Source organism: Semicossyphus pulcher, unplaced genomic scaffold, assembly GCF_022749685.1.
Source record: "Semicossyphus pulcher isolate SPU_LCO1_2020_fin unplaced genomic scaffold, fSemPul1.0.p SCAF_25, whole genome shotgun sequence".
NCBI classification, from domain to species: Eukaryota; Metazoa; Chordata; class Actinopteri; order Labriformes; family Labridae; genus Semicossyphus; species Semicossyphus pulcher.
Window position 1 is genome coordinate 3813784 of NW_027211699.1, and position 24645 is coordinate 3838428.

At 39.6% G+C, this 24645-nt stretch overlaps 1 protein-coding gene across 1 annotated transcript; it reads left to right on the forward strand.

Moving 5' to 3' along the window:
• The first annotated feature begins 9859 nt into the window (after nucleotides 1-9859).
• On the forward strand, nucleotides 9860-20593 carry LOC138604025 (polyserase-2). Its single transcript, XM_069675834.1, has 10 exons — nucleotides 9860-9945; nucleotides 13659-13679; nucleotides 13981-14143; nucleotides 14333-14601; nucleotides 15729-15874; nucleotides 15958-16222; nucleotides 16321-16492; nucleotides 17180-17433; nucleotides 17561-17658; nucleotides 18370-20593. Exons 1-10 carry the CDS (start codon nucleotides 9891-9893, stop codon nucleotides 18691-18693), a joined length of 1767 nt encoding a protein of 588 aa, XP_069531935.1. The 5' UTR covers nucleotides 9860-9890; the 3' UTR covers nucleotides 18694-20593.
• The last annotated feature ends 4052 nt before the right edge of the window (nucleotides 20594-24645 follow it).

Below are 24645 nucleotides of genomic sequence, written 5' to 3' on the forward strand. Positions count from 1 at the left end.
TGTGTGCTACATTACGTTCTGTATCAAAGAGATGATAAGCACGTGACACACGCAGGATGGGAGAAGAACAATGTGCACTCAGTCATGCCGCCTTGCTAACAGCAACACCTCTGTGTTCATGCTAAGAGTGAGAGAATTTGTGCACCTCTTGTGCAACAGCTGGATGTGGTCCAGGAAGTGGTCAGGGTTAAAGCTCCTGTGAGGAACGTTTGGTTTGTGTTGATTCTGGCGTACCCTGTGGACAAAGCCGTACCTCTTATCTCATTGCTGATTTTGTCCTGTACGTTCTCAAGTGGTGGTTTTTAACAACAAATCATCCTGCTTTCTCTAACAGTCATATGTATCACTCGTTTTTGCGCTGGAAAATGTAAACAAACGCAGCGTGCAGTTAATCGCTTCGTCTGACACCTACCCCCCCTGCCAGTAGTTTCAGTCATTAAGAATAATTATATAGAAATAATCAATGTTGTCGCTGATGGTCTGGTTTGCTGTTATATAGAGTCATCAGAATTATTTCAGTCTGTTTCATAACCAGTGAGAAACCTTTTGAGGTGAAATTAGTGAAGCACACAGCCTGGAATTGCCCAACCAATACACAAAGGCGCTTGGGAGTTAATTTTTGATTACTCTTTCTCTGAGCTGTAAGTTATAAACTGGTGCGATTGGCTGCTCAGCCTGGTAGCTAGCTCAGACGTCCAATTCATATGGCTTCTAGTTTAACCTCACACAGAAAGACATTAAAAAACAGAAAAAAATACAGCTTAACAACGTGATTTGTCTGTCTCCTTGATTGGAGCACGAAGTAGAATTTTCTTTCCTGTATATGAAAGTCTCAGTGTAATACTAGAGCCTGTGTGTGACTACCTCCCGGGTCAGATTCACACGGACGGAAAGAGCAAAGTTTAATTGGCAGAGATTCGTAGTAAGTGATACATTAAACAGTTAAAAGGAAGCAGGAACACTTTTTCTTAGTGTAACAACACATGAGCACGTACAGGAAAAAGGTCAGACTCTCACTATAGACCCAAACAGTTCCACATTGCTGCTTTAAGTTAATGATTTTCACCTTTGGGGAGCTCTGTCTCATGTTCACACCCTTGTTAAAGTGGCCTTGTGTTAGCTGCAGCCACAGCAATAAACCCACATTGTGTAAACACAAACGCTTGGATCCAGAGAGCATTTGCATCTTGTTCTATGACTGCAAATATGAATCATGGACAACAGAACTGATCATGGAGCCATCACGCTACTGTACGCGTAGCCAGAATCACTCTCCTGTGAAGCCAGTTAAAGGCCGAGGTTAACTGGTTCATTTAACGCCTCGGGCATTATATTAATTATAATGAGGTGAGTAATTAATATTACAATGCTGTTATTGTCAGCAGTTGCTTACACAAGTAGCTATGATTCACTGGTACGAGGGAAGATGCATATTTACTTAAGAGCTTCACAATAGGACATTAAATAAATTAATACAATCACACACACAGAGTAGACGTTTCTTTGATAATAATTAAAGCACTCACCTTGTCCGACTTAGTTGTGACAATGACAGTTTAAACCCTTAAACAGGTTCAAATATGCTTTTAATGTGACATGTCTCAAAGAGCAGCTCCAGTCACGTTTTAACACATATAAAATGCTCTGCTTGAAATGATGTTTTTTTCTGCAAAATATGTTTAATTACCTTGTAAAAATCCTCCAAAGGCATCTCCTCCTTCCCTCTCATTGAAAATTCCAGAGTCTGCATAGGCCCCGCCCCCCTCCGTCACGAAAACAAAACACGTCTCTGCCATCGTTTAGTGGCAACTTGTTGAAACGTAGCTAGCTTGAAATGTAGTAACGTTAACGTCAGCAGTCGATGGTGAGTTTGCAAAAATTACGATGACGGTTACAGCTGGCTCGCGCTTCGCTGAAGTGGTTGCCATAGGTTACACTTAATAATATGCATACATCCTTTAACGGGATTGGCTCCTTACGTTTGTGACTGAATCTGAAAACGTGTTGTTCAGCCTGTCCTTGGTACACTGGAGTTTAAAAGCAGACAGGCCCAGCCATGGAGGTGACTGCTGATGTTGTCCCTGATAAGTCTTAAAGCTCATGAAGAACACCACATGGAGATGTTTACAAGGTTAAACACTTGATTTTCACTGGAGAGGGGCTTGAACAACTATTGGATAGATTGCCATAAAACGTAACACATTCATGTTCTTCTCATGATGAATCGTATGAACTTTGGAGTTGTCTGACTTTTCATCCAGGTCAACAATTTAATGTTTCTAATTATTTGGTTTGATGTACAAATACCTGCAGAATCTAACATGCTAAACTAAGTGGGTGAACATTATAAACAGTATACCTCATAGACATCAAAATGTAAGTGTACCATTGATGTTAGAACTTGAGTCACTGCTATGCCTCGGTACATTTTGTCTTTTCAAAATACGTAAATAGTTCTGATAAATGTTTGGTTAGCATACAACAACTGATCCAATCTAACAGTCCTGCATACATTAAATCTGTTTGGTTGTTGTTGATGTGCTGTAAAGTGTCTATGGGTGTTTTTTTTTTAGTTGTGTGTTGTTGATTTTGTTTTTGTTTTTCAAGACAAATTATGTGCTTTAAATTCGATGACAAAATGTCGGCCGTTTTGGCAAATGTCCTCTCAGATTCTTTCCCATCATTTGTCATTAACCGTCTCACTGGTTCATCCAGCTTTGTTTTTGTTACCTTACAGGCATTGCCCGGTGCTGTGTGGATAAAAGTGCACTTCCCCATACCTGCACACATACCTGCAGTCCGACTGTTGAAGCAGACTTCGTTGATGAACTTGAGAATGTCTTTAGTCTCTGACTTGCAGATCAGGTTTGTCTCTAAGTGTGAAACTGTCGTGTGTTCCTGGAAGAAACGTGTCCTCGACCCGAAGTAACCTCCAAAATTACCCATTACGTTCGGCATATAGTTTTCCTATGTGCATCTGCTTCCAAGAATATATCTCAACCAAACTCAGGGCACCTAATATGGCCTTTTAATGGGTGCATTAGTAAATCAAATAAATAATACATAAAGCATAATCCCCTTAGAATTGTTGTTTCTATGGAATTAAAGTAGATTTAATGTGACTTTTTAAAAAGGGACCAACATAACTCCCATGTGAACGAGAAAACAGACTCATTGATCTAAATGAATAAGAAGTACAGAAAACAAAGCTGACCTACATACAGTATGTGCACAAGTATTTGTGTGACTCATCACTTCAGATAATTAGCTTAATAGGTCATATAATCAGTTAAATGTATATCACCTGGGTGTATTCAGTGGGTTGCAGTTTTGTGAGTTAGTATGCGCTTATCATGAAGCTGTCTATTTTTTTGAATAGTTTATCTTTATTGGGTGGGAGGCAGGGGCAGACAGGGAACAACCATCCATTACTTTTAGCCCTTTCAATAGTTCAAGCATGACCTTTAGCTAACTATTTTAACTATTAATCCACTGGCTAACTATTTGAACATTGTTCATATTATTCTAGCTAAGTTAAAGTGATAATCTCAAAAGATCTCAGTTTCGATCTATTTGGCAACACCTTATGGTGATAAACGGCACTTGCAGGGGAACACTTTCCAGATACGGTTGCTCCCTTTGTTACGGTTGGAACTCTTGATTTTCCTGGCTGACGGTTGCTTTGCCGCATCTGAGCGTCGAGTTTGTTTCTTCTTCTTTGGATTTTCACTTATTTTTGAAGTTGTATCTGTAGTCATCAATCTTTTTTTTGTTTGTTCAGCCATAGTAGATTACTGTTTACTCGCAACACTTGCAGAGACTGGAAAAGCAGCCGCTTAGCTCCACCTACCCTCTCTGGCAGACCATGATGGAAAACGTGTCACTAAGTGGGCGCAGCTTGTGATTTTTTTCCGCCCCAGACACCCAGTTTGTAATACTGCAAATGCAAAGGCTTTCATCAGTGGGCCACAGGCTCAATCACCACTGTGTTACCTCATTCAGCGATAGATAGTGACGAAGTGGTGAAAACTGTCACCATTATACAGTGTCTATAAGTTAGCTTTTTCAATCTTCATTAAATTGTATTCGATTATATATCAGTTACTACGACCTTCTTCACAATTCATCCATTACTGTTGGCTATCTATTTAAATAATTTATCTTTTGCCAAAATTTTATCCATTTCCACTTTACCATTTTTTTCAGCACACTTTACAACCATTTATATATGACTTATAGGTTAACATGATTATTATTTCACCCTTCTTTAAATAATTTTAGCAAATTGTTTTTAACTTTGACCCTTACTTTGACCTCTGTACAATTTATCCATAACTATGTCAACAATTGATCTATTTCAACCACCTTTCTAATGATTTTAGCTAACTTTTTATTATTTATAAGTTATGTCAGCTTTCTCACTTTTTATTCAATTATTTTTTACGTTTTTGGTTTTCAACTTTTTCCATTACTTTGACCTTTTTCACGATTCATCTGTTGTTTTTAGCTAACTAACTGAACAATTTACGTTTTCCACCACCTTTCCAATATTTTCAACAAACTTAACAACAATTTATCCATGACTTATAAGTTCACGTTAGCACATTCACCCTTCATTCACTAATGTTAGCTCATTGCTTTTAACTTTATCTATTACTTTGACCATTTTTCTCAAAATGTATCCATTCCTTTTAGCTTACTATTTCAACCCCTTATTCATTACTTGTAAGTTTACGTTAGCAATCAATTATTTGAAGTGATTGTTTTCAACTTCACAATAATCCATTACTTCACTTTAACTGTTATAATAACAATTTATTTATACATTTTCTACCACCTTTCCAATATTTTCAGCTAACTTTACAAGCTGGCGGACTACTTCAATTATGTATCCAGAACTTTAACCGTCTTTTCCCATTTTTTAGCTAACTTTACAACCATGTATCCATGACTTACAGGTAAACGTTAGCTTTTTTTTTACCATTCATGCAATAATTTTGGCAATTTTTTTTTTACTTATTACTTTTGAATTTTTTCACAATTTATCCTCATTGTTAGCTAACTATTTCAACCATTTATCTGTGACTTATAAGTTAACATTAGCTCTTTTACCCTTAATCAAACAATTTTAGATACAATACAAAGTTAGCTATTTCACCATTCATCCAGTAAATGAGTTAACTGTTTCCATTACATACACTTTTTACAACTTTTCTTTTTTTTTTTAACATTTATTCATTCTTTTTACCCTCTCCACTCTTTATCCAATAGGTATGATAAATGTTTTAACTTTAACCTTCAACGGTATGGACACACAGAGATTACAGCACCTAAACCTTGACTTTTGACCTCTTTGGTGTTGAAAGTTTTCCTGGTTCCTCTTGTTCCAAAACAATCACTATCTGATGGAATTGACAATGGCTAGTGGGTAATTCCGTCCAACAAATGTAGTTTTACTTGTTCATTCCTGCGCAGAAAGCAGGCTTGTTCTTAGATTTGTCATGTGTCGGTCCGGCTGTCTGCATAGACGGGTGAAGGTCAAAGGGCCATCAGCGTCATAGCTGCTCTGACTCACCTTAAAGTTCTTTGGTGTAAATAATCTCAGAACTCCATCCTGGAAAAAATCTGCTGTGTCATTTCAAACGTCGGTGCAGTGTTGAAAGTCTGATTATCCTTGTAGATTCATCAGATAATAAACCTTTAAATCTTCTGAAAACTCACTCACAATTTAGTCGCTTTACTTCAATTCTTGTTTGATATTTTAAACTAGTGAGTTAGTACACACAAAAATCTAGCGGATCCAGTTTACTATCATTAATTACCACTAATGGCTCATCTGCTTCATTATCGGTAATGGTATGATGTTATGGGTGTGGTAAGTAGTTCCAGTTAGCCTCATCTCTCTGCAGCTTTTACTGTCAGATAAATATGGAAGCCTGTTTCCGCCACTTGGATGAAAAAATAAAACATCCTGTAAGTCATTATATTGAGATACTTTCTCAATATTTTGACATATTAAATCAAGAATTAGTCAAAATATTGAGATAATAAGTCGAAATATTGAGAAAGTATGTCAATAGAATTTTTTTTTCACCCAAGTGGTGGAAACGGGCTTCCATAGGTAAAGGCACAAATGCCCAGAAGTCTGAAATTTAATTTAAAAAACTACATTAAAAAAAACAAAAGACAAACAAAAAAGGCTCAGTTTTTTGGGACTGAACTCGTCATTATGCTTGAATTTCGACTCATTAGGAGGTATAAAATTGAAAAAACATATTTGGTTAAACATTTGAGGGGAATCAGCTACTTGCACTAGCATGTTAGCTCGAGGAAAAAGCTCATTGAAATAAGTGACCTTCATCTATAAAGAATTATCACAACAACCAATAACTCTTTAATTGCATTTGTGGGCATATTGTCTCATCCTTGATGGTGTTCTTTAAAGTTTAATGGTTTTTAAATAAATGCTATTCAACTAGTTGGGCAAAATAAAAAAGTCCTTACTCATATGACTCGGAGAACCATGGTTATTTTACAATGTTTAGCTTCTACACAACAAATAGCATGATGTGTATAATCATGTAATATCTAAAAGGGCATTATGAATCATTTGTATTTTTACTTTTGATGCTCAAAGTATATTAAGCTGTTAATTCTGTATTTTTATGCAGTATTTTTACAATGTGATTATTAATAAGGATCAGCAAACATATGTTAAAGCCTCTGCAAAGTGTAAGAAGAGTTCAAGACATCCTAAGGAAGGAAGTGGAACAGACACAAGTCAAACCAGACTTGTGTGCAGAGTTGCAGGAATGCTGCCAGGTGAGACTCCATGACTCCCAGTGTGTTAAAAGTGGGGGATGACAGTTGTGTGTAACCTGGAACTTTATCATTTGGAACAAAACCAAGAGCTCCTCCCCATTCTTGACTGTGTACGCTTCAACAAACTGGAAAGTCATGTCAACACTAAGCACTGCTTGAATCAATAAACAAAGGCAACATGTCATTGAAGGAACCATTTGAACTCAAGTGGTTTACAGAGTAGAGGAAGAAGTACCAACGCATGAATGTAAAGTCAATAAGGAGTGAAATATCTTCTTTTAAAATTCAACTAAAACTCAGCTACATGCACTTAAATCAACATTATGTTACGATTACGCTTGAAATAACAGCTTAATACTCGTTTGATGGTACACTGACTTCTTATAGAGAGAATGGAGCCTCTTTTTCATTCCCATTTTGTGCCCCATACACCTGTTCTTTTACTCTGTAACGAAAGCAGGTCTATGATAGATCTATCTATCATAAGTTTGCAGCGCTTTATGATACACTTCCATTCACTGTCATGATGATCCTGGATCATTTGTTTACGTTTATTTTGTGCCAGAAGCATCCTCCCCATGTGAATACAGATTATTTTCTTATGTTGATTTCTCTTCCCTTTTATAACGTATTTGGATAAACATGGCATATATGATCCTGGATAAAAAGATTATCCAGGATCAACCAGTGATGATAATCTTGGTTCAACAAAACACGTTTTCCAGGGTTAATAAGGGAGTGGTCCAGGATCAACATAAACTATCAAGGATCAACATGGCAGTGATGTTCCAGGATCAACATGGCAGTGATGGTTCAGGATCAACATAAACAATCAAGGATCAACATGGCAGTGATGGTAAAGGGTCAGCATGGCAGTGATGGTAAAGGGTCAACATGGTAGTGATGGTAAAGGGTCAACATGGCAGTGATGGTAAAGGGTCAACATGGCAGTGGTGTTCCAGGATCAACATGGCAGTGATGGTAAAGGGTCAACATGGTAGCGATGGTAAAGGGTCAACATGGCAGTGATGGTAAACATGGCAGTGATGGTAAAGGGTCAACATGGCAGTGATGGTAAAGGGTCAACATGGCAGTGGTGTTCCAGGATCAACATGGCAGAGATGTTCCAGGATCAACATGGCAGTGATGGTAAAGGGTCAACATGGTAGCGATGGTAAAGGGTCAACATGGCAGTGATGGTAAACATGGCAGTGATGGTAAAGGGTCAACATGGTAGTGATGGTAAAGGGTCAACATGGCAGTGATGGTAAAGGGCCAACATGGCAGTGATGGTAAAGGGCCAACATGGCAGTGATGGTAAAGGGTCAACATGGTAGTGATGGTAAAGGGCCAACATGGCAGTGATGGTAAAGGGCCAACATGGCAGTGGTGTTCCAGGATCAACATGGCAGAGATGTTCCAGGATCAACATGGCAGTGATGGTAAAGGGTCAACATGGTAGCGATGGTAAAGGGTCAACATGGCAGTGATGGTAAACATGGCAGTGATGGTAAAGGGTCAACATGGCAGTGATGGTAAAGGGTCAACATGGCAGTGATGGTCAACATGGCAGTGATGGTAAAGGGTCAACATGGCAGTGATGGTGAAGGGTCAACATGGCAGTGATGGTAAAGGGTCAACATGGCAGTGATGGTTAACATGGCAGTGATGGTAAAGGGTCAACATGGCAGTGATGGTCAACATGGCAGTGATGGTTAACATGGCAGTGATGGTCAACATGGCAGTGATGGTTAACATGGCAGTGATGGTAAAGGGTCAACATGGCAGTGATGGTAAACATGGCAGTGATGGTAAAGGGTCAACATGGCAGTGATGGTAAACATGGCAGTGATGGTAAAGGGTCAACATGATGATGATGGTCCTGGGGCTATACTACCAAGCCAGTTCAACACACCCAGGGTATCTTTTCCTGATCTGGCTTCACTTAACCTAACAAAGGCAATCACTTGACGCTGGTTACCAACTCAATAAGTCAACCCAGGGTTTTTATGATTGGTTCACATTATAGGGACAGAGTCTGCTACGTATTACCAGTCGCACACATGGACAAGTTTGCCGTCAGCTAATTCGGCATATTTTACAAACTCAGAGCAAACTGTGAAGTTAAACCTAATCCAGCTGCAGCTGCTGAAGACAGGAAGGACAACTGTGTAAATGTGCAAATGAAGTCACTGCTCCATCGTTAGAGCACAATGAATATCTTCCATAAATAAATGTGATATCAAAATTCATATGGTAAAGAGGACCAGTTTGACCGGTCTCTCTCCCTCCTCCCTCGCACGACCTGCTCTCAAAGCTCAGTAAGTTACCATGAGAAGCGAACCACAGGAGAAACTCACTGATGATATCAGAGGGGTGTGATTGGTTGGTTCATAATGAGGGGATGAGGATGTTGTCCCACTTGGAAATGCCACGTCATGCAGCTGTTGACGTAGTTCTTTGTTTTCTGAAGTCGACTTTTCCAGTTTGAAGTTCTCCAGCTTGTCAACATGTGCATGTGTACCGCTGCTAATATGACGTTAATAAAACGTGTAGTACAAAAGTATCATCAGCTTTATAGAGTAAGTGTGTCGCAGTGAAAGCACCGCTGTATTCTCAGCTTCATGTAGTTAAAGTATATTCAAAAAAGTACAACAGTATTCCCAGCTTTGTGAAGTTAAAGTATCAGTTAAGGTACAATTTTAAAGTAAAATGTTTGTATGCTACAGTTGGAGCTGCTCCAGGTACAGCTAGTCTGAGCTACTAGTTTAGTCCAGTGGTCTGATCCCTCCGAAGGGTCGGCACGTAAATCAGGTGATCAATGGGAAAGAAACTGAAAGAATAAAAAGTAACTTAAGAACAGTATTTGTCTGGAGAGGAAGGTGTGTGCGCTGTCTGCTGGAGGTGATTAGCAGCGAGGTGTTGGGCGTGTCATTGGACAGGTGACAGCGTCTGTCAGGGAGGCAGTGAGTGGTGTGTTTGTGCTGGAGGCAGACAGACGGAGAGAGAGGGAGGAGAGAAGAAGCTTATTTATACAGGAGCAGATCGGAAGATATGGACATCTGGCCATGGCTCTCCACAAAGTGATCTGTGCAGCGACTCTGCTGACTCTCCTCACGCAAGGTAAGGACCCTCCTCAATGCACACACACCTGAACCAATCATGTCTGAGATCCACTGACTGCTGTACGACAGGAGAAACATTAACAAGGAAGTTGATTATAAATTAAAAGGAGCTAAGTTGTTGCAGAACTGGATCCCATGTGCAAAACCTTGAATTATAATTCAACTCTTTATGCAGATTTATCAATAAAATATACAAAACCAAAGTACTTGTCAAAGCCTGTCACGTGCACTGAAAATATGCATGAATCAAAAGTATAAAAATAGTCAAATCAAGGCGAGAAATAAGAAATGAAATATGCTTAAAGTTGCACTGCTTGAGTAAGTTCTGTAGTCCAAAGATAATTCTGTCATCTGTTAATAAAACATAATTATTAAGCGTTAGAAATTAATAAACATACAAAGTAAGCAGCATGTATCGTTCTCAGACAAATAAGGAATAAAAAGCACAAACTTTCCCTCCGATATGTTGCAGACAAAAACACAGAGACTTCCTTTAGTAATGAAAACACTCAAACTTTAACTTTGTACTCCAGAATGAACTCTTCATGTGTCCTGTTTTACAACTTTGCCTCAAGGTGGAAAGTGAAATGATTAGCCTCCATGCTACTCTCCCTATACAATAGGTAATTATTATTGTAGTTCAGGAGGCAGCTGAGTGACGGGTTGTCCTGTCAATCACTCGGTGCATTAACAAAGTATGTCGCTATAAATCGCAACATCTTATACATCAAACAGGGCCTCAACTTGTGGATAAAAACAGACCCAATTGAACACGATCAATCGTGTTTATAAAGTTTTTATTCCTGATCTGGTTTAGTATCTAAAAAGACTAGTTTTTAAATTAGGTTATTTAGTTATAGTGAAAAAAGCCTTTTTAATCTGTTCTTAAAGTTTCTGTTTATATTGCAAAACTTAAAATATTAATGTGATTATATTTTTAATTTCCACATGCAATAAAATCTATGGATGTATATTAATACACCCAATGTGTCACAGCGGTCATTTGTTCTTCTGATTGGCAACCTGGCATGAGACAGACGAAAAACGGTCCACTTATAGAAAACGTTACTGTGCTTGGAATCTTGACTGTGTGTTAATAAGACGTATTCAAGTCTAATAAATAACTCATTTTGAGTTTCTCATTTTATTATAAAGTATCACTTATTTAAAACAGATTACTGCAACATGAATGTGTTTTTCTGGATTTATAACTCCTGTATTTTAAGGAAGCTTTGGATTGATTACAAAGTAAATAGTGTCAACCTTCAGTTATTTTAACATCTGTATTGTTTGTGGAGTCTAACACGGTGCAACAAGTTAAATTCAGTCACAGTTTTAAACTCTAAACCTTCTTTATACATGTCACGTCAGGGTGACGTGTGCAAGAAGAAATCTGACCCTTAACAGACTGACAGTAATGATTTCGGGTTTTAAAGAATATTTGTGATTCTTAAACCTTAATGACCCTTAAAGGATGGATAATACAATATTTACATGGGAGTTCAAATTTAAATCATTTTTTGGTTTGGATTAAAATTCTGCATTTCCATATCGGAAAGATTGTTTGATTCTTTCGTGTACCTACTTTAACAAAAAATATCAATCGTTTTAAGATAGTTTAACGTGTTGGAATAAAGGAATATTTGCAGCTTTAAGGGAACTTTAATTCGGGGATTACAGGACAGATTTGTGACATCACAGCTTAATGAGGAAATGATAAACTCAGGGTGAGGCGTCCTCCTAATCCAAACCTCTATGTCAGAATTAGGACCCAAACAGGGTGACTTTTAAAGAGTGAAAAAATATTTAACCAAAGAAAAAAACAACAACTTTTGTGTCATTTCCCACACTTACGTTTGAAGGTCACTCAACTCGTTTACAAAGAAAGACAGAAAGAAAGAAAGGATGAGGATTTAAAGTTTTAAAGATATTCTGACCACAATCTTATCCGGGGCTTTAAGGGTTAAATGCATTGCAACAGGGCACCTGAGCAGTGGTAGTGAGGAAGAGATCGAGTTCAAGGTTCAATTCATTCATCCACATATAAAAAAAAGGAAACCGCAGAGCTCCATGCTAAACCACCAACGTTCATTATCAAAAACGGAAAATATTGAATGTGCACATACCCGGTCAAAAAGTCAATTCTGATTGATTAAGTGTCGTGCTTTTGTTCCGTTTTCAAGTGAATGCATGTCAAAAATGATTGCATCTGTCTTATCTACGTTTTACACAGAGTTGTGCTTCTTGTTGTTCTCCTTTTGTTACACTCTTGTAAAGAGTAATCTGCACTTAATGTGTATAATCATCTGAATTCCGCTTTAACACCTCGTGTCATGGGATGTTGCATGTATGTGTGACATGTGTGTGGCAGTGATTATTAGCCCTCCAGTCAGCTCTGAGACGTCTGTCAGTATCGCCCCTCCCTCCGCTGACTCTCCGCCCTCTACGTCTGTCATCACACATTATGGAAATGCATGTTTAGTTGGAATATGTCCCCCCCCTGTGTCCTGTGTAATCTTGACAGTGTGTGTTCACACTGAGGCTGACACAGTGCAGGCATGTTAACAATCCTGTCAGACGAGGCTCTGAAACCCGTCTGATGGGACACACACGCAGCACGATGCCACACAACAGCCGATCCGTTAAAACAACATGAGAGTGTGAAAACGACTAAAAGAGAAAGACATGCAGACAATGACAACACCACCCACCTCGCACAAACAACGGCATGTTGTCGGTCAATGCAGGAAGTGATGTCATCGCTGTCATGCAGTTGATGCTTTTCTGCTGCTTGTGAGGAATTTTGTAACATCAGTTTAATAATAGGTGCTGCAAACGTCCTGAGAGCCTTTTTGTGTTCAGCTGGCTGCATGTTTAAATACTTTCAATGTATGACGTTACCTGTATGTGTTGTTAGCATCACATGCAAGACCAAGGTGAGGGTGAGGGGGCACCTTGGGTGGGGCTTGAGTGGGACTACATCTGTTGAAATAAATTGTAAAAAAGCTTTAGTAGAAGAAAATAATGCCACGTAACACCTAAACACAACATATATACAGTATGAATAAAATATATAGCACATATATGTGAAAATAAATAATGAAATATATACAATAAAATAATATAAAATCACAATAAGAGGTGCCAAAAATGCAATAAATTAACAGAAGAAATTCAAGCACACTAGAAGATCAAGGGAATGTTAAAGAAAGGCTCCAATGAAAGAGTTGCGTTATGGGAAATGTAGGATCCAGCGCTATTGGACTTTGAACCATATTAGAGACTAAAAGTCAGAATATTTCCAACTTTCTTGTGTTAAAGAAGGTCAAAGAAGATGAAACTATTTCCTCCTAGTTCCTCTAAAAGTGCTTCTATTACAGTCCCTTTCAGCTTAAAGGTAAACGTGTCCCCTCCGCTAATGTCAACAACAACAAGCACATCAGTAAACATTTAAAGAACAATCTCATGAAAGAAAATCAACATTTTCCACCTGAACATTTTCTTTTATTGTTGTTGTAATGGTTGAAAAGGAATTTGAAATAATGGTTGATAGAAACAGAACACAGTATATTACAGCAGGTCCCCAACCTGTTTTCCTTGGACCTACAAATAAATCCTTCCCATGTACACATCACATGTTGCTATAGACATATATGAGCACATATGAAGACAGAACTGTTGTTCCTAAAGTGTTTGTTTTCTGTTTTTCAGAGTGTCACTCACAGCTGGAAGGTACGTCAAGTTTTTTACTTCCTGTTATGTGTGTAATTTAAAACATGTTGTTCGGTGTCGTTTCTATCATTCTTGCTGACAAACACAGAATCTCTAACTTAATAAAGGCAATGAAATGTCTAGACTAATTGTGAAATGAGAATAGTTTTACATCATGACTGGGACACACCTGGGAGCATCCCAGCACACTCCCAGGATCTTAATCTTTAACAAACATCTGAAGATTATAATCCTACAGGAGGGCTAATCCAGGGAGGGGAGAGTATTGCTCACCGTGTTCTTACGGTCTGTCTGTCTTTAGTGTGTGGTAAACCTGCGCTGAACACCAGGATTGTTGGAGGACAGGCAGCCCCTGAGGGCAGCTGGCCCTGGCAGGCCAGTCTGCACAGTTCCGGGAGGCACTTCTGTGGAGGGTCTCTCATCAACAGTGAGTGGGTGCTGACTGCTGCTCACTGCTTCCCGAGGTATACAGATACAGGGATAGACCTCAGTTTGACATCTTTTAAAAATAAATATATATACTGTAAGAAAAGCCTCAAGTTATGGGGTTAAAAATGCTAAAAGTGATTTGATCTTATGATTTATAATGTACAAATTACAAAATTACAAACTTTAAGAATGTCTCTGTTTTGCTCCTCTTCCCATCACTTCAGTACCAGCACCAACAATCTCATCGTGTATCTGGGTCGTCAGAGTCAAGAGGGATCCAACCCCAACGAGGAGTCTCGGACGGTCGTGCAGATCATCAATCATCCCAATTACAACTCACAGACTAACGACAACGACATCTCCCTCCTGAGGCTCTCCTCGGCAGTGCCGTTCACCAACTTCATCCTGCCAGTGTGCCTGGCAGCCTCCGGTAGCACTTTCTTCAGCGGCATCGACTCCTGGGTCACAGGCTGGGGCAACATTGGATCTGGAGGTGGGTCAGAAAGCAACGAAACAACATTTATTCTCAGAAGTAGTGTGGCTTCAATGGTGGCATTGCTTTGTCCCATTACGTATTTAGATGTAGTTCTTCCTTGAACATGTGGAGCTAAAAGGTTTTGAACATTCCATATCATACCACACAGTATAAAGGACGTTTTATACGTTACCATTGAAACCGGTATTTCTTTGCTAGCAGTATTTTCATCCCTGCCTTGGTTGTTGCATTTCAATACGTGATTGTGCTGTACTTCCCCCTGTACCTGTTGGCCAGTACTACGGTGCTGATATTGCCCAGTACTACTGTGCTGTTATTGGCCAGTACCGCTGTGCTATTATTGGCTAGTATTACTGTGCTGTTATCGTGTAGTACTATTGTCCTGATATTGGCCAGTACAGCTGTGCTATTATTGGGTACTAATATGCTATTATTAGCTGGTATTGTGCTGTGATTGGCCAGTACTAATGTGCTGTTATTGGCTAGTGCTACTGTGTTCTTATTGGCTATTTACTGTGCTGTATTGGCCAGTACTAGGGTACTGATATTGCCTTGTATTAATGTGCCGTTATTGGCCAGTAGTACTGTGCTATTACTGGTTACTACTAATGTGCTGTTGTTAGCTAGTACTATGCTGTGATTGGCTAATACTACTGTGTTGTGACTGACTAGGACCCATTGCGTTTGCTTTGTAGCGCTTTCTTTATGGAAGTTCTTTCACCCAGGAGTAAAGGAGGCCTGTGTTGAAGTCCAAGTTAACTTATTGTTTGAACCCAAAGCATGACCTTTTTTAAAGCCAAACCAACTCATGTTGGAGCCTAAACCAAGCCAAACTGTGATGTTTCACCACCACGTTAACCACTTACTTTGGTTATGTTTAGGAAATGATCATGGTTAGGGTTATGATATTGACAGTTTGGTTTCACAGGAGACACGAACAGCAGCCCCGAGTCATGTATGTGACGTATTTGCCTTTCTAGCCAATCACAGCACAGTAGAGCAGGACTAGGCGTAATTGGGAAATAAATCTTAGTTTTGGTTGTGTGTAGAATACAAACAAAATGTTGATGTTAGCATATTCCTCCACACATGTTGTAAACTGAAGTAATTTTCTGTCTCTTTAGTGCCCCTTCCTTCCCCACAAGACTTGATGGAGGTGGAGGTGCCGGTTGTGGGGAACAGAAAGTGTAACTGTAACTATGGAGTGGGCACAATCACGGACAACATGATCTGCGCTGGGCTGGAGGCTGGAGGGAAGGACTCCTGTCAGGTGATCATTTTTAAACCAGCATTTATGTCAGATTTGACATCCCGAAAAGATTCGCTCTCCTAAACGTTTCTCTCTTATTAAAGGGGGATTCCGGCGGTCCGATGGTTACCAAGCAGAACAGTCGCTGGATCCTGCAAGGAGTCGTGAGTTTTGGACAAGGTTGTGCTCAACCAAATTTTCCAGGAGTCTACACTCGTGTGTCCCAGTATCAGTCGTGGATCAACAGTCAAATCACCAGCAATCAGCCTGGCTTCGTCTCCTTCACCTCCACTGGGACCGACAGTGACCTCAGCGTGACCTGCGACGGCCTGCCACCAGCACCAACCGCCCCCCCAACCACAGCAAGTCGTGAGTACTTTGATTTTTTTTGTGCACCTTTTTTGTGCAAATTTACATGTTGGGTGAGTTTGAACACAATTTGATGATGATGCATCCTTTCCCTCCAGCTGTGGTCTGCGGACAAGCCTCCTTGAATTCCCGTATTGGAGGAGGAAACTCGGTAGCAACAGCCGGGGTGTGGCCGTGGATGGCGAGTCTGCAGAAGAATGGAAGCCATGTGTGTGGTGGGACTCTGGTGGCCTCGGATTCTGTGTTGAGCAACGCCAACTGCTTCTCAAGGTGAGAAAGTCTAGTGGTTCTGAAGAGAGCGATTTAACAGCCGTTTCTGGATTAAAGAATGTGTCTCACTTTGACAGAAAGGTCGATCTCTGCAGGGATCCTTTCTGTGATGTTGTCAGAAACTTTCAATAACAATCTAAGCCTGTAAGTGGCAAAAATAAGGGTGGACCTACTTTAATCAGGCTTATTAAGCCTCAGTGATAACATTGCAGCCTTTACAGCTTGTTTCCTGGCTGCCAAAACCATCACAAAACTTTTTGTATCTGTCAGTAATTAAGACCCGAACATGTATAGGTGCTTCCAGCTGTGCCACTATGACCATTAGCTTGTTAGCATGCTGAGACGGACGAGAATGTCATTAGTCTTGCAGGTAATAAGTACCAAAGTTTTTAAACAGCGTTCTCTTGGGGTCATGGCCAATTCATGAAACAGACAACTTCTGGTGTCCTTTGTAGGAAAAGTCAGGTGTTCCCAAAAATCCCATTACATTAATCCTCTGGGAAGCATGAATATATCTTACGTCTGAGACCAATTTGAAGGTGGTGGTTTGGACAGTTTTGCCAGTAATGAACTTGCAATTTGTTGAGAAAACAACCTAAAATTGTGAATCTGTAAAGGTCAAATCCTACCAAAACCAATCAGACATCCAATCGATGAGTCCTAATCAGTTCATTTTACCTCCCACAGTTCTCCCAAACCATCTGAATGGACCGTCATTTTGGGTCGTTTGAACCAGAACGGATCCAACCCCTTTGAGGTGACACTGAACGTGTCGAATATCACTCTGAGCAACCTCACCGGGTCTAATGTAGCTGTGCTGCATCTGGCCACCCAACCCACCCTGTCCGACTACATCCAGCCCATCTGCCTGGACAACGGGCAAACCTTCGCTGAGGGCTCGACCTGCTGGGGCGCTGGCTGGAGCTCTGGGCGAGGCGGGGGTAAGTCTCACTGATTCTTGCATCATTCAACCTCTTTAGATTAAAAATTAAGACACTAAGAAGAAGAAGTGACTTCTGCCTGGGTTTGGTCCACTTCTTAAAATATTCTTTTTTTATTTTATTTTAGAGACACAAACTCTGCAGGAGTTCCAGACCTCAGTTGTAAATTGCGGAAACGCGTCATCAAGTGACACAATTTGTACAGGAGCATTCACACTGGAGCAGGTGAGTAAAAAGAGCAGGAGACTATCAAACTTTTTTATGACTTCCTATTTTTAGAAGGCGATTACGGGTCTCTAACCATCAGAAACTAAAGACAGTTACACGGTGAACTGACCTATCTGATGTTATGTACTGTGGGCATTTCATGAACTGTGCTGCTTTGTTGGCATCTTTGACAAAGTAGCGACAAAATTACCAACAAATACTTAACTAACTTCCAAACCTGCTGTAATACTTTCAAACGTAATTCTTGTTCATTAAATTCATATAAAAGTAAAGTGTGCAAAAAAGCAGTAATAGTGCTGGCAGCAAGATTTTATTACCTTTAACAAAACCAGTCTTGTTTCCAGTCTTTATGCTAAGCTATGCTAAGCTAAGCTAACTGTTGCTAGTTTCATAATTTGTTTTATGTACTCATTTTTTTCAGGGACAATGTCAATCAGCATTACTGTATGTACAGTACCTGTGTTAGCAAAAACAGTCCCTTGGCAACGCAGCTTTTTTAACCTATCATTAGAGAAGAATCAACCTTTTTCGCAGAAAAGTGAAGAAGCTTATTTCATAAAATGTCCAACAATGCCACTAATGCAAAAGTGTTATGTGAAAAGCAGATTTGGTGAAACAAAGAAAATCAAAACGACAAAAAGATGTGACTGTATGTAAATGTGGACGATACGTTGTCTTTGATCGTGTCCATCTTTCCTTGTTGTTTAGGGTGACTCTGGCGGTCCTCTGATGTGTAAGGTGGGCAGCTCTTGGTTCCAAGCGTCCGTGTTATCGTTTGAAAACAACTCTAGCAGGCTAACACGAGCAGATTCAATGACGGTCTTAACCAAACTGAGCCGCTTTGGGACCTTCTTGGCGAACACGCTCGGGGTGTTTTTATCTCCAGCCTCCAACAGCAACACCAGCAGCAACACCACGCCGCCCAGCATCATGACGACCAGCAGCAGCAGCCTGGGCGGCCCTGCTTACTCCCCCTTCTTCATCTTTTTCCACATCCTCGTCTTCTCTGTATGTCTCCAACTGTTTGTATAGAAACCCCCCACTTCAAACAGTGGTTTACATGATGTGACGCGCACTAATGAATGTAAACAACCTTAAATTTGAGGCACATTTTTTTAACTTCAAACTGCGTTAAAGTGATCTATAACTTGAACTTGTGTCTCTTGGTGTCTAGCTATGAGGAGACTGTGGTGTTTATCAACAGCACACTCAAAATCAGGCATTTTTTAGTCTGCATGCTGACTGTTTTGAGTACATTGTGTGAACGCACAGCTTGTATTTGAGGGACACAGCTAATGTAAAGTAATGTTAAGGTTTGCTAAAGTTAACTGCCATAGCAAACTGCAGAAGATGAATGTATACTGTATATAATGATTTAATTAACCAGAAAAATCCCTGTGTTCCTGCGCTGAAGGATATATTGAACATTGCAGTTAAAAGGAAACTTTATAATGTGAATTTATCATAGACTTTATATAAGAAGTGGACATAGCTACCTGGAGGTCCCCCACTGGTTGAGGACTGTTCTTTTTAAAGCTTGGGTCTAGCAGTTTGACTGCCATCTTGGTTTTTTGGTGCTGAGAGTGACGCTACTTGGAAGAAAGGGTGGAGTTAATGCTAGCTTGGTTAGCTTTAAAAATATAAAAGCTAGGGAGGGACATGTCATGGATTTTTTATTGACGTTTACAGAAGCCAATATCGTTACAAGTGAGAACATTGTTATGAAGACATTGACGACCCATAACTGTGCTAGCTAGCTCTTAGCTAGCTAGTATGTCATGTTGGAGGGACATACAAATTCAGGGGAGGACAAAATTTGTGTACGCCCCAGAGGTTTGGATATTTATGACATGCACCAAATGATTAGCAGACTGGGAGTCGAGCCTGCGATCGGTGTGTCGAGGACTGTAACCATGGGGCGCCTGCTCTACCAGCGCCCCTTTTGTGTCATTTTTTAAGAGACCGTAAAAATATAACGGCCTTTAAGTGACAATATATTTTGATTTAATGGGAACAAAAAAAGAACAACTTACTCGTGAGTGTTTTTTCTTACGATTGCTTAAAGTAGCGTTTTTTTAGTGCCTTATTATAGCGACTTGACAATCACAATTTAGCCACGTCCTAGAGCATTTATTTTTACTCTAAATGGCACCATAATTTTAAAATTCTACATCATATTGTGATAAAGAAGACTTGAAACTAGTGATTTTGACCAGAAACTCATTAGAACAATGTTTACTAAGGTAATAAATCAAGTGTAAAGTAGGGTCATTTTCTCATGTACTTCTATACAGTCAGACTTAGGGTCGCCCCCTGCTGGACATTAGAAAAAATGCAGGTTTAAGACAGACCTGGGCCTACATTCACTTCTTACATACTGTTGATGGAATTTACCCTGAGGGCAGTAACCTCCAGCTTCTCTGTCGCAACAGTGAAACATGATTCATCCTGCTCCATTATTTGGTCACTGTCCTCTAACAGAAGAGATTCTGGATGTTTGTTTGAGTCTTAAATGTCGGGTGTAAAATGAAGAACTTTTTAAGCTGCACTGAACACATACTTGCATATGTAGTTTTTTTACACCAGCATTTCATGATTTTTTAAGCCACATTGATCAGGATATAACATGTGAACTCTCTGTAATTCATTGTTTTTTACTTACTCATATAACAGAATGATTGTTAAATGGGAGGTGGTCTTTAACAAACATTATCTACCTCATATAGCTGCTGTATCATAATGTTCATTTTGATCTGAAGTGACTCAGCAGAACACACTTGAGTTGCACTTTACAGAGATAATACTTTGGTTTGAAATGTCAACTTTGAATCTTTCCAAGCTTTGCCATGAAAAACAGCTGTCATGTAGATGTGATAGAACTGAACAGATGAAAATTAACTGCTTGTAAATAAAGTGAAAATGCTTTCTGCTTCATATATTTTCTTTTATGCTGTGAGAACACTTGATTTGTAAATATCAGCACATTCATATAAAGCATTTTGTTGAGTATCTATCAATAATAAAAGAGATTCACAGAAAATGTTTTGTATGTTTTTGGTCTTTCCCTATAACCTGCATTTATCCTGCTGAATGAAGCAGCTACATACACTGAGTTACCAGTTTATTAGGTACACCTAGCTAAAACTAATGCAGCCATAGGCTATGTTCACACTGCAGGAAAATGTGGCCCAAATCAGATTTTCTTTTTGCACATTTGTGACTCAGGTGGGTTTTTTTCACGACAGTGTGAACAGCACAAATCACATGGAATCTGATCTTTTATATGTGGTCCTAAATCAGATGCAGGTCTGATGTTTTGCAATGCAACCAGAGTCGGACTTCATGATTCATGCGACTTTTACGCCACTCTCGATCGACATTCGTCACAGTTCTGCGCTGGCGGGAGTCAAACTGTAAATATAAACATGGAAGACAGCTCCGACTCCGAGTCCACACACACCAGCAGCCATTGCTCCACAAAAAGCCATAATTAAAAATGTGGCGTTCTTCCTCCTCGTCCTCGTTATCATCTGCTGTTGAATTCGCTGGCTTCCACGGCACCCATGTTTGTTTACGTACGACAGCGTGCTGCGCTTAGTCTTTGTTATTGTTCTTTTGCACATGCGGGTTAGTTCAGGACCCTGACCAGTTCACACTGCAATCTGATAATGGCGACATTTTAAAAATAATGTGAACGTAAATTCAAACTGATGGATCCATTTTGAAAACATTTTATAATTTAATAATCAAACTTTAAAAAACACAATGTATAAAATAACAGCACAAAGCTACAGTAGAAATAACAAGGAATTAAATGTAAACCACACACAAGAAATACTCTCAGGAGCACCTAATGTGGATCAGGCAGCTGCTGGAAACGGTCCCACACAGGTGCTTTGTTTCCTCCTGTTGGTCGCATTAAAAACTACAATAAGCAGCAGTTTCTTGAATCTTTTTTAAACATGAAACTGTAAATATGTGACGTGTTTTTCAACATCTTCAGTAGGAGCCACAGACAGGAAGTCGGGACTTACTTAATGAATCATGTCTTAAATAAACAATAACAGAGAAGGCACTTTGACATCAAAAGGATCAACAAAAACCAGGTGTCAGTCACGAAGAAAGCCTGTGGACTTCCCTCATGCTAAATGCAGGTACAGTATTTGGCAAAAATTTTAAATATAAAAGGCGAGTTTTAAGCGACAAGAAGTGTTTTAAGTTTTCATGTTGAGTTTAAGTGATCTGTGAAATATTAAAATGCTGTTTCTGAGTAAAGTTCTGAATAAAAAATGGAGCACTAATCAACATACTGCTGTAGAAATTCAAAATATACACTTCTTACTAATCATATACATATTTCTTGTCTGGAGTGCTACACTGGAGGTAGAATTTCTTCCTACCCGTGCCTGCAGAGCTGCACAACGCTACTTTGACATTTCTATAATATAGAGTTAGAAAGGAGTAGCTTTAAAGAGCCTAGCTTGACATTAGTTAAGGTACAGAGGTAGCAACACAGTTGTACTTTGTTAAACGTTTATAGTAAAATAGGATTTTTAAAAGGAGAGTAATGTAAGTTTTAATGTCTCCTCATGTATCAGCTGACCGTAGGCAATCCTAAGCAAGTCAGTAAGGAGAGCTGTTTTGTGGTCACACTGTCGTCCCATGAGTTTGAGGCCAACAAAAGACATCTCCTGTCGGGTTATATCAACAAATAACTCAATTAACCTTTTAAAGGTGTCCTATCACAATATATGTTGATAACGTGGTACATAACGACGCTACACACTACGGTTGTGGATTTCAATCATATCAGCCACTCCGACTAGTTTGGTCTGAAAAAGTAAACATTTACAGATGTGAATGAAAAGAGAAAATTGAATTCAGCCTGCAAAGAAGGAAGCCGTCTGATGGCAGTAAGGGAGTCTTTTTCAGTCCTCTTCAGAGGTAAAAGTCCAAGAGAAGAATCCATGTTAATAACAACTCATAAGACAGTTGGGTTTAAGTCTGACTCGGGGCCTTTGTTGCAAATCATTCTTTATCACTCTCCACTGAAAACACTTAAAGGCTGACGGTTTAAAAAGTCACTCAGCTTATGATGGCATGCGTGCACCTGCGTCCTCTCCTTCTACTTGATCCTGATCTCGAAGCAGAGACAGTTGCAGGAGTCGCACTCAGGAGGCTGACAGCTGCAGTCAGGACAGTCCCACTGTGGACACTGTGGACACTGTGGGGAACATAGCCAGAGTTCATTAATATGAACTAGAATATGAAGTCAGCAGGTAGACGTCTACATAATCAGACCTTTTCTATCTCTGTCTGTATATGAGGTTGCTGGATTCCTTTATGCTGCTGCTGTGTTATTTAATGCTGAATGTCTTCTGTGCTGATCTTTACAGCAGGCTGAAAATGGATCTGATGCTGTGCTTTGGGAGATGGTCAGCAGAGATGTAAAGAGGACAGGATGTGTTTATGTTTAATGTTACTTACAGAGAGACAAGAGGGACATTCTCTCCAACATGACATCATGTCCGGTGGCTTAAAGTTACACATCTCTGCCAGTCTGAAGCACTGCTCAGAGACAGAAAGGTTCGGACAGCAATCACCACAGTCGCAAGAACAGCGGTCCTTTGGGGAGAGAGGGAAGTAAAATGAGCATCACACGTTCTGAATAGATGTTAAGTGCCTGTATGCAAACATAGAATGTGCAGCAGGCTGATCACTAAAAACATAATACTGACTGCCACACTGTCATCACAAGTGACAACTTAATATTGAAGAAGGAAATGTGCCCTGAATCAGGTAAAAGGTAGAAACATTTCACCACAACAGCGTAATGTCAAATGTATTGTTTTCCAAGAGGGAATAACATTGCTTATTACTTAGTGTCTTGTGTTTCTTCGGGATTGTATGTGTTGAATGTTAGACATTAGGGTGAATTAAATTACTTTGTAAAAACACACTTTTATGCACTTGGAACTGATAGAAAACACTGATTTAAAAAAGATGCTATAGATGAAGTACAATATGTTTGGGGTTTAATATAATTTAAAGACAGTATTTCAAGATTACTGATATATTAAGAATCCTCAAAGTTACTTTGTGTAAAATGTTTTATGATGATAGCATCTGTATAATGATTCTGACCAAATAACATTTTATTTTTCGAAAAAGAAGACGAACCATAGACAAAGATGGACGACATGACAGCTCCCTAAAAGTGAAGCCAAACCATCTCTATCGTCCCCTGCTGACTAGCTGCAGTATAGGTCCTAAAGCCCGCCTCCTCCATGTTAACAGATGGGACATGAGTCAAACTATGAAATCAAAATTCACGTCAAATAAATGTTTCTCAAACGTGGTTTCTGTCATTAAAGTTAGTTCTTATCATGCTGATTTACGTCCAAGTGTTCATTTTTCTGACAAGTTTATTTTTAATCAGTTATTTGATGCTGTCAAAATGATGATTGACAGCTCTGTTGACAAATACGGCTCCTGCAGACGATCTGTTCCGGATCAGCAGAGTAGAGGAGGAACGGCGAGAGGAGACGTAACTAAAACAATCACCACAGATATGGAAGTTTCCATATCTGTGAATGTCTGCTTCAGACCAACACAAGAAGCTGTTCTGCTGTTAAACACACCGACATGCGGGATGTTTGCCTTTTTTTGTTTTTAAGTTCTACTAAACAACACATTTCATTTATTTTACAAACTGTAGTGAAGAGAAAGGCCTTAGTGACGAGGCAAGACGCACTAACCTTGAGGCAGTATCGGATCCACAGCCCAACGCCCAGGATGATCATATAAAGACTCACAGTGATCATCAGCACAGCTGGGAGAGGGATGGCGAGCCCCCAAATAGGCAACACCTGAGGAACAGGTGAAATACATGACTGTATCTGACAGAAAGGAGGAAAGGAGATATCTCATAAAACGTATCCAGATAAAAGCTTAAAGTATTCTTCTTTACCTGCATTGTGTCTT